Source organism: Carlito syrichta, unplaced genomic scaffold (assembly GCF_000164805.1).
Source record: "Carlito syrichta isolate Samal-C Ts95f unplaced genomic scaffold, Tarsius_syrichta-2.0.1 Scaffold315801, whole genome shotgun sequence".
Lineage (NCBI taxonomy): Eukaryota > Metazoa > Chordata > Mammalia > Primates > Tarsiidae > Carlito > Carlito syrichta.
Window position 1 is genome coordinate 766,164 of NW_007259897.1, and position 10,444 is coordinate 776,607.

The window sequence follows — 10,444 nt, forward strand, 5'->3', positions numbered from 1 at the left end:
ATCCTTCCACCTCAGCCTTCCAAGTAGCTGGAACTATAGGCGCACGCTACCACGCCCGACTCATTTTTATTTATTGTAGAGATGAGGTCTCGCTAAGTTGCCTAGGCGGGTCTCGACCCACGGGCTCAGGCAATCCACTCACCTCAGTCTCCCAAAGGCACGGGATTACAGGCTGAGCCACCGAGCCCGGCCCCTTGACTTTTTTAAACCAAAATAAATATATTCTAAAAGGAAACTTTTCCAAGGAAATAATAGCTATGAAAGGGTAGGTTTTGGTGTGCTAGATACATTTTTTAAAAATGTTCATCTGCATGCCATGCCAGGCTCTATACCCTGCCAATGCCCTGCTGTTGCCATCTTGAAATTCTAACATGAGGCCCTGCATTTTTCTTCTGCACTGAGCCCTGCAAATGATAAGGCTTGTCCTGATGCCACCTGAAGTCTGCCAAGTCCCACATGGTCTGTGCACCTTGGGCTTTGGGAACTAAAGAAGACGAGTCGCAGTTATGTGGTTGAACTCCCTACCCCTGCCTCTGCCCACTTAGGCCTGGTGGTTTACTCTGGCCAGGACTGCACGGTCTTGAGCTTCCTACTCATGCCTTGAGCAGGAGGCCACAGTTGACAGGACTGAGCCCGAAGACCAGTGATAAACCCTCCTGGCATGACTGCAGCCCATGCTGAGCCCGTGCACTGATTCATGACCTTCAAATTAACCAAATGTCTATTCTGGGCCCTGGTTCAGGGCTTGAGGAAACTGACGAGCAGAAGGTGGCCTCTGTCCCCAACTTGGAGCCATCTCTATGCCTGGGAAGCCTCCCCCACCAACATTAAATTCCTGGAGGGTAGAGTCCAGCCAAATTCATCTCTGCCCTGGCACAGATCAGGCCCCAGTGCATGGTTGATGGATGAGTGAGCTAAACAATATTCCTGCCATAATAATAGCCACTCATGGTACTTAGAACAGCCCTGTGTCCCAGGTGCTTCTATTATTACCATTTTACAGGTGAGGAAACGGGCCTTGAGAAATTATGTGACTGCTCCAAAGCATCTTGGCCCCACAAGTGGACCTCCTTCCCTGGTCTGTCTGGCTGCAGAGCTTGGGTGTTAACCATGACCCCTCACTGCCCTCTCACGAAAGGGTGGGAGGTACTCCCACTGGAGCCGCACTGAGCACCCCTTAGGGTCTCCTCTGTCTGCTGCCTGTTCCCCACAAGGCAGAGGGTTTCTAGCATTCATTCTTCCTGTGGAGGAGGGGAACAGAGGCCCCAAACTGACCAGACCTGACTTTGGAAAGGTTGCCTCCTTTCTGAATCTGTGGGTGTTCAGGTATCTGACGAGAGGCTGGGGATGCCCAGAGGAGACGGGAATGCGAGCTTAGAGAGAGATGTCCACCCTCCCCTTGGTCCTGGAATGTGTGGGGAGTGACAGCAGGAGGGAGCTGGGCATCCTGACACCCTAAGCTCTCATTTCGCCTCTGTGGTTCTAAAGAAAGCAGCACAGGTTTTTGGAGTAGGAGAGGTCTTGGAAAGACACCTCTCTGCTCACCATCAAAACCCCAAGGCCTAGCTTGGGGCTGCTGGAACCGCAGCAGGACGCACGGGTAACTGGGCCCTATGCCTCTGTCAGCCCCGGGCCGTGTACTGTAAGGATGTGCTGGACATCGAGCAGTTCTCCACCGTGAAGGGTGTCAACCTGGACCACACAGATGATGACTTCTACTCCAAGTTCTCCACAGGTTCCGTGTCCATCCCATGGCAAAATGAGGTGAGCAGGGCAGATAGCCTGCTTAGCTCTGGGGACAGGGGGAGCAATGGGGAGGAGGAGGACAGGGAGGGGAGATAGGAATATGGGTTCAGTGTGCACGTTCAGACCGTTTCTGTTTTCTTCATGAGGGCAGTGTGCAAAGCTGTCAGCAGGCAGGTAGGGAGCTATGCCCACCATGGGCCAGTCACTGCCAGGACTCGGCTCCCTTGAAATGGTGGGTGTGTGAGTGAGGCCCAGGGGAGGGTCAGCCCCAGAGGCCCAACCCCTGGGCTCCCTGTCCACCTCAGACGATGGACCTGTGTTTTGCACAACCCCTCCAGATGATAGAAACAGAATGCTTTAAGGAGCTGAATGTGTTTGGACCTAACGGTACCCTCTCGCCAGACCTGAACAGAAGTCACCCTCCGGAACCACCAAAGAAAGGGCTGCTCCAACGAATCTTCAAGCGCCAGGTAAGAGGGCCACACCTGGCCAGTCCTGGCCTCCATCTGTGACCCCTGGCCCATGTCTGTGGGAAGCAGGCAGTCCTGTGGTGACCAGAGCTGCAGAATCCTACCTACTCGGGGAGCTCGGGAGACTGGGGCTGGAGTAGCCTGGAAGGGACAACCAATATGTCCAAAGCCCCTAACATCTACTGTGGCAGATAGACTCCCAGGGCAGAGGGCAGAGGGCAGAGTGCCAGGGTCAACCCAAAGTTTACCCTGCATCAGAGTTTCTTAGCCTTGAGGCTGTTGGCATATGGGGCCAGTTAATTTGTCACGGGGGCCGCCCTGTGCATTGCAGGATGTAGAACAGCATCCCAGGCCTCCACCCACCAGATGCATCCCCCATCCTCCAGTTGTGACAGTCAAAAATGGTTCCAGACGTCACCAGATGTCCTGTGGAAAAATCACCCCTGGTTGAGCACCACTGCCCTCTATGGCCCTTGTAAGGACACGAGTTGTTTACACGAAGATTTAGCATAGTGAAGCACAGGGAAACCGGCACTGGAGAGTGACCCCCCGCCGAACCTCCTGGCTTCTGGGGTGGCCCCATTCGGTGCCATGACCTCCAGCTGGCAGCCAGAGGAGACTTGGCCCCTGGGGAATGACAGTCTTTCCTCAGAGCCTGTCCCTGGAATAAGGGTTGGGATGCGCCAGGTTGAAGAGATGCCCCCAGCAGGCTGGAGAGAGTGAGAGACCACTGACCCATCACCCCACACCCCCGAAGGTGGCCATAATATGCCCCCTCTCGGCCTTGTCCTTCAAGAAGCCAGGCCTAGTGTTCCATCCTAGAACCTTGGGGGGATCCCCCACCTGGTTCCTCTCCTTTCTCCTTCCCTCAAGGGAGAACTTGCTGTGGAGTCTCACAGACCCGGGTTCACATCCAGCCCTGACACTTCTTAGATATGTGCCAACTTATCAAAACTCTCCCAGCCTCAGTTTGCCTACCTAAAACATCAGGATAGAAATGCCCAGTGCCCAGAGTCAGGAAGAGGACAGAGTGAGCTAGAGGATGGTGGCCCTTAGCCTGGTGCACCTTGTTGTTTTCTCCTCCTTCTCCCTCCCCCTCACCCCCCCCACCTCCTCTTCTCCTCATCCCTGCAATTCGAAGGGCCAGCGCCCATGGGATGCCAAAGGAAGGCTGGGGCAATAGAACAAGCGGCCAGTCTTTCTTAGGGCCAGGCACTTGCCAGACACAGTTCCATTCTCTTCTCCCACCACCCCTGTGAAGAAGCTGCTCTGCTCTCATGTGCTCTCATGTTGCCCCTGAGAAAGCCAAGAGGCTAACTTACTTGCCAAGGTCACTCAGGTAGGAAGGGGCAATTGAGGATTCCAGCACAGGCAGTCTAACTCAGGGCCTGCAGGCTTAACCAATATAAATGTAGAAGGGCTGTCTCCTCTCGACTCGGGGTCCCATTCATTCCTTGGCTCTTCCCAGGCACCCGTTAAAGCTCATGCCCCAAAGGGAGGCCTCCGATCTGGGTCTGAGGGGAGAATGCAAAAAGAATGCAAAAGGCAACACAAAGCAAGAGGAGGAGCTGGTGGAAGCAGCCCCAGCCCCCGTGTCCAGAGCCCCCTGGATGTGTCACCACGGTCCTGGACTCTACTGAGGACTGACTTCTACTCTCCCTGCCCCTTCTCTCCCCCACCCCAATCCCAGCATCAGAACAATTCCAAGAGTTCGTCCAATTCCAAGACCAGTTTCAACCATCACATCAATGCCAACCACATCAGCTCGAACTCTACTGGAAGCAGCTAGCTTCGGCTCTGGCCTCGACGTCCATGGTGGAAGCAGCCCAGACCCTCCTACGTAGACGCGGAGCCAGTGGAGCTTCTCCTCTGGCGGGGTGGCCAGAGGAGCCCCCCAGGAGCCAGGAAGGAGACCGTCCACCCTGTTGACATAGAACCTCGGGGTTTCTCCAAGAAATTTCCACTCAGGTCTGTTTTCCGAGGCGGCCCCAGCCAGGGTGGATTGGATTTGTTTTTGTCGAACATTGCAATAGAAATCCAATTGGATACGACAACTTGCACGTATTTTAATAGCGTCATAACTAGAACTGAATTTTTGTCTTTATTATTTTTAAAGAAAAGTTTTGTAAATTTCTCTACTGTCTCAGTTTACATTTTGTATATTTGTATTTAAATGAAAGTCAGACTTTGAGGGTGTATATTTTCTGTGCAGCCACTGTTAAGCCATGTGTTTTAAGACATTTTAGGGGGGAGGGACTTACAAAAAAACAATGTGACTCAAGACTTCCAGAGCCTCAAATGAGAAAATGTTTTTATTAAATGTAGAAAATGATTCACTCTTCACCTTTAAAGGATTGGTTGTATTCACCTACATCCATCTCCATAGCCTTCCCTCACATGGTATCACCATTCTGTTGGCTTGTGACAATCTGAAATAAATGCTCAAGACACCTTGGGACTTCCCTTCCCCATCCCCACTGCCAGAATGTCCTCTGCTGGGGCCTGTGGAGTCACGTGGGGTATGTCCACTCCTTGAGGGGTACTCTGTGCCACTGTTGCTTCAGCCTCTGCCTCCTCTTCCTTCTGGAAGGCAGTAGGCACACAGGGCTGGATGTTTGCAACCTGTTGGGCTCTGGGCCTCTTTCTTTCTAAGTGGGTCCTGATTGCTGAGGCCCGTTGTTTTTAAGAGGCTTGTATTTGGGGATTTTTGCTTTATTTTTAAATAAAGTGATCATAAGGATTCATCATGAAACTCCAAGTGCCCCAAAGCCTTAGGACCCAAGGAAGTACCAGGAATGAGCGTCAGTGAGGTCCTCTACCTTCGAGTCTGTGGAGGGAAGGGTGACTGGCCCAGGGATATGGGCATGTTACTTCAGTGTTCACAGGGTCTGGAGACCTTCCCAGGCCCCACCAAATTGCTGGCCTGTGGAGCATGGATGAGGCAGTCTCTCCAGGCATGTGGATGCCCAATGAGAGGCTGGGCCACCCCAGAAGCTTGACACAAACTCACTGTTACTTCCCCAGGAGACTGGCAGAGGCAAGATCTATCTGGGCATCTCAAAGTTTCAGGCACAAAAAGCCCTCAGAGGACTTGGTGGCTTTGCCAGACCAGGAGACTCTGAAGCCAGCCTCAAGGCCCTTCTAGCAGGGCTGTCCAGTCACAGGCTGCTGGCCACCTCCTGCTGCCTCGATGTGACCAGGAGCCAGTCTGCCCTCACCTCCAGGACAGAGTGAGGGGTTGGCCTCACTGCCACCCTGCCTGGCTGAGTCCCTGGCATCTAACTCTGCCTCAGAACAGGTCTCAGCCACCCAGCAGCTGCCAAGGTTTCTCACAGTGTAGGCCTTACACTACCTGCACTGGCACCTCCTATTAAAATGCAGATTTCCAGACTCTACCCCAAACCAAATCAGAGAATGGGACTCTCAAAGTGGGGTCTAGGAATCTGCATCTTTAAAATGCTCACCAGACCATTCTGATGACCCTAGAGTGTGAGAACCACTGCCGTAGGCCATTGGAAGGACCTCAGGTGACACAGGGAGCTTTGAAGCCTGAGCTTGTAGGGAAGAGAGTGGTGAGTGCCAGCCACGTGACCCAGTTTCCATGCCCCTCCCCCAAACCTTGCCCCCAGGTCCTGGGGCATTCTGCTAGAAAGGGGCCTGGCCTTTGGGACTGATCATTTTCAAGTCGTTTTGCAAACCAATAGGGGAGAAGAAATAGTTGGGCTTCCCTCAAATCTCTTTAATGTGCGGTATTATTTCCTCAAGACCAGCTCTTGTCTCATGAGGCTGCTTTTGTTAAATTTCTTAGGCTGAACACAAAACAAACACAGCCACATTCAGATTTTGTCAAGGAAGCAGTATGCTCTTCGAACAGTATTTTAAGATTATCAAGCTTCTACTAACCTTCCTTTCTTGATAAAAAGAAGGGCCGTCATCCTAGGACCAGCACCCACATCCCACTTCAACTTAGTCTCCAGCCCAAGCAACGCCCTCAGTCTCCCGTCCAGTAGGTTTATCCTTTTGGAACAAACTCAGTTCTTACCAGATGGAACAGTGGTGAGAGCAGCCTCTTTTTGTGCCTCAAAGCCATTTGCCCTGTCCATCCCCAAGGAGCAAGAGGGACGGCAGCAGTCTGGCTGCTGTGTCTCCAGGTCATGAGAGCTCCAGACACAGGCCTGAACACAGACCTGTCTTCCTTCGTGTCCACCACCTGTCCTCACTGAGTGACCACAGGAGACAGGGCAGAGTCCTTTGGCCTATTAAGCCCTTTGTTCGTTTGGGGCCATCCGTTGGTTTGCAGCAAGTGTTGGGACATCTTGAGAACAGTGCCTGAAAATCAGCTCTTCTCTCACCAATGCCCTGGGTTCCTGTCCCTTCCCCACCTTGCTCCTACTCCAACCTTGGCTTCTATAGCTGCATTAAAAAATATATATATATATACTCCCAGACTGGAGTGCAGTGGCACACTCCTGGCCACCACAGCCTTGCCCTGCTGGGCTCCGGCGATCCAGCTAATTTTTTGATTTATCATAAAGATGAGATCTCGCCAAGTTGCCCGGGCGGGTCTAGAACCTGTGGGCTCAGGCAATCCACTCACCTCGGCCTCCCCAAGCACTGGGATTACAAGCTGAGCCACTGAGCCTGGCCTAGAAATATATTTTTAATTAAAAACAACCAGGCCTCTCTGCCCCTCCACCTGTCCAGGATAAGGCATATTTAAACAGTGAACGGATTTAACTCCCTTAATGCATTTGAGCTCTTTGCAGAAGAGCCTTTCTTGCTCCGAGTATGACGTTCTCTCACCGTATGTTTGCTGACTTTGTGCCTTTGGGATGTAGGGTTCTCAGAAGCATCTCTGCTTCCACTTTTCAGGAGACCAGCTGCTGTTCCTGATGGACAGAAGTTGTCTCTGCCCTGGTCACTGTGACCTACAAGTGTTTATCAAGTCCCTCGGGAGCCCCCAGAATAACATCAAGGATATCACGAAGACCTCATTCCCGCTTTGCAGAGAAAGGCACCCATATCCCACATCAACTCATTCTTTTTTTTTTTTTTTTAGTTTGGTCTCACTCTGGCTGTTGTGCAATGGCACAATATGACTACTGCAGCCTCGACCTCCTGGGCTCAGGCAATCCTTCCACCTCAGCCTTCCACATAGCTGGGACTACAGGGACATGCCACCATGCCCAGCTAATTTTTTTTTTTTTTTTTTTGTAGAGACAAGGTCTTGCTATGTTGCCCCAGTCTGGTCTTGAATTTCTGGGCTCAAGTGATCCTCCCACCTCAGTCTCCCAAAGTACGGGATTACAGGCTTGAGTCACTGTGCCTGACTCCACATCAACTCATTCTTAGATCTTTCTTGGCCGGGAACATCACTTTCTAAACTCCAAGGCGCCCTCACACAGTAGCTAAGTGTTGCTCTATCCTGGGCAGCCACAGGAGGATTTGCTTTTTCCTGAAATCTTAGGGGGTGGGGAGGCCCGGCCTCTGTGGTGTTGTCTTCATCACACCCTAACAGGCAGTCTGCCAGGACAAACGCTGGCAGTGAGTTCTGGAGACGTGCACGTGGACATGGCCTTTGCATTCACAGCACAAAGAGGACACAGCTGCCTGCCTCAGAGCCTGGGGGAGCCTCTGAGGAGGCCCGCCCTGAAGCCAGGACCTTTCTGAGCCTCTTCCAGAAGCCCCTCCCCACTGTTGAAAGCTCTCCTTTTCCTTCACACCCTGCCCTTCGGCTTGGGTCATCCGTTCCAGTTTCCCATCAACCTCCTCACTGAGCTGCTGACCTCAGAAAGGAGAGAGCATCCTGCGCCTTGGACAACAAGAAAGAAGCGAATAAATGGACGCACCTGTCTGAGTGACTGCCAGTGCTTCTCCTAGTCCCCTGGTGTGCTTACATATCCAGTTGAGTACTCGGACCCATCCCAAGGCAGCATTTTCCAATTGTCTCATGTGTTCATCACCGGACCTTCTGAGAGAGGATCTTCTCACTTCTGAGCCTCTGCTGAGGAAAGATAATGAGTCCGAAATCTTTGTTCCTTTGGAAGTTGTGAACAGCAGGGTTCTCACATCTTCCTGATCACTACGGGCCACAAGCAGGAGGATGTCTCCCCTGAGACACTTTCTGCGCCTGCCTTCCTAAGCCACCACCCAGCTGCCGAAGCCCACCTGTGTATAGGAGTTCCTGCACAGCCATGGGTGGCTCATCTGGCCTCAACTTAAAGGCTTGTGCCGGGGACAGTAATCTAATATATTTGAAGAGGGAAAGGCACTTCCCCAAAAGAAGAATCTAGATGTCTTCCCCTCATCCATCAAGAAGTCATTTTGTAATAGACCCAAAGCAAGCATTAGAAGAGTTTAGTGACTGTTGGTGTTGTTACAATAATAATAATCCTTCTAGCATCCAAACGTTTCTGGATTTTTTTTCAGGGAGATTTTGACACTGATAATACAAACTGTTCCATTCTGGAGGTCATTCCTAAAGGTAGTGGCTTTTGTTCTGCTGCTCTGACTCTTTGTATGTTCCGTCTAACAGATCACAGTGCTCCTTGATCTAGATCGAACCACTGTTGTTGTTTTTTAAAGAGAAATAAATGCCTGAAAGAAAATATGACTCCATTTCTTTCCTTCCACTTAGCTTCTGTTCTGTTTCTTCTGCATGTGACAGTCACCCCCACAGTGCCTGTACCTGCTGCTGTGAGCTTTGTGTCCACCTTAGGTTGATAGTTGATGCCACCAACACCCAGCCCACAAGCTGACCACCCCCTGAACTGTTCACAGATGACTCAGCTCTGTGGCCAGGGCCTAAGGATATCATCATCTGAATTCTTACCAGGCCATTGGCTTCTGAGCACCCATCCCTCACCTCTGCCACCTCTTCCAGACCCTTCCCCTCTTCTCCACTCCAGCAGTCGTGGATTTGGTGAGGGGACCAAAATGGCCATCTAACTCATTTCAAGGAAAGGCTCAAAGTGGACATCTCTAGGGCACCAGGGAGCTTCAAGCCGCTATCCCTCTGGGAGGGGGTGTCAGGATCCACTGGCCAGCCCTGGAAACTATGGGGACCTGGAGACCCGCCCAAGAGGAAGAGTTAGGGCCCTTGGGAACAGACACTCAAGCCGCAGCAGGTTGGGACCCTAGTACCATTGTGCCCAGTGGTCCCTCAAGCCAAACATTGCCCGGGTATGGCTCTGTGATGGTGGTGCCTCGGCTGCCTTGGGGGAAATAGCAGGAAAGCCTGTTCAGCAGGCCAGAGGGATCCTTCCGGAGTTTGCATTCTAGGGGCATCAACTATCACTGGCAGATAAACCAGAGGGCATGTAAGGCTTGGGGCAGTGCCTTTCACACCTCAAGGAGCTCACCTGAGGTGAGGTTCTGATTCAGTAGGCCTGGGGGATGGGAGGGGTCTGCACTTCCGACAGAATCCAGGTGAAGCCTCAGGTCCAGGGACTACACTTTAAGAGGAGTGGCCTTAGAGAACCCCAAACCAGAATGTCAGATCAGACCTAGAGTCAAACCAGGTCCTGAGGCAGGGATGTTTACTAATACTCACTGACATTTGCCCTGCCCTTGAAGAAGGGTTGATACCAGTGGTTCTCCGGGTCGGCCACCCCCACCCCAACCAGCAGTGACAGCAGCGGCTCAGGGAACTGTCGTGAGATGCCAACTTTCAACCCCCACCCCAGGGTTATTGAATCAGAAATTGGGGGTAGGACCTATAGACAGACCCCCTCATTCCCTGGCCCGGATGCTTGGGGTACACACTCAAGTTTAAGACCTACTGGTTTCTAAAATGCTTTCATCTCATTGAAATTGTAGGAGAACCCTCAGGGCAAAGCAGTCATTGTCCCCTGTTGACAGCGTCTCCATGTGAGTCACAGAGGGTGAGGCCTAGCCTGACTTGGCCACAGGTGTGTGTAGTTGGAGCCACAAAGGGAAATGGTGAGAACGAGGAGACAACAACATAGAGTCACATTGTCCTGTATTTTTTCAATGAAAAGATAAACCAAAAACGGGGCGGGGGGGGAATTACCTATAGGTAGAGGAGAGCCAACAGGAGTGCAAGGGGAGGGGACAGAAATAGAAGCCAGACTGTTCAGAACATGCCTCGTTTTTGTAGATTTGACTTTGTGAGTATGAGCATGTGTCTGATGAAAAGCCAGGACTTCGAAAGGAAAGACCGTACTGAGGGAAGTATTGCTGCCAGGGATGGAAGGGGCTGCCAGGGA

The 10,444-nt window shown here is 51.9% G+C and overlaps 1 protein-coding gene across 2 annotated transcripts in view; it reads left to right on the forward strand.

The window, feature by feature from the left end:
- GRK5 (G protein-coupled receptor kinase 5) overlaps nt 1-4,552 on the forward strand; it is a 231,844-nt gene extending 227,292 nt beyond the window's left edge. For both annotated transcript variants that reach the window (XM_008073260.2, XM_021706580.1), the window contains 3 exons: nt 1,627-1,764; nt 2,085-2,216; nt 3,907-4,552. In XM_008073260.2, coding sequence (XP_008071451.1) covers nt 1,627-1,764; nt 2,085-2,216; nt 3,907-4,005 — 369 coding nt within the window. In that variant the 3' untranslated portion in view covers nt 4,006-4,552. The remainder of the gene's footprint in view (nt 1-1,626; nt 1,765-2,084; nt 2,217-3,906) is intronic.
- Nucleotides 4,553-10,444: the final 5,892 nt, after the last annotated feature.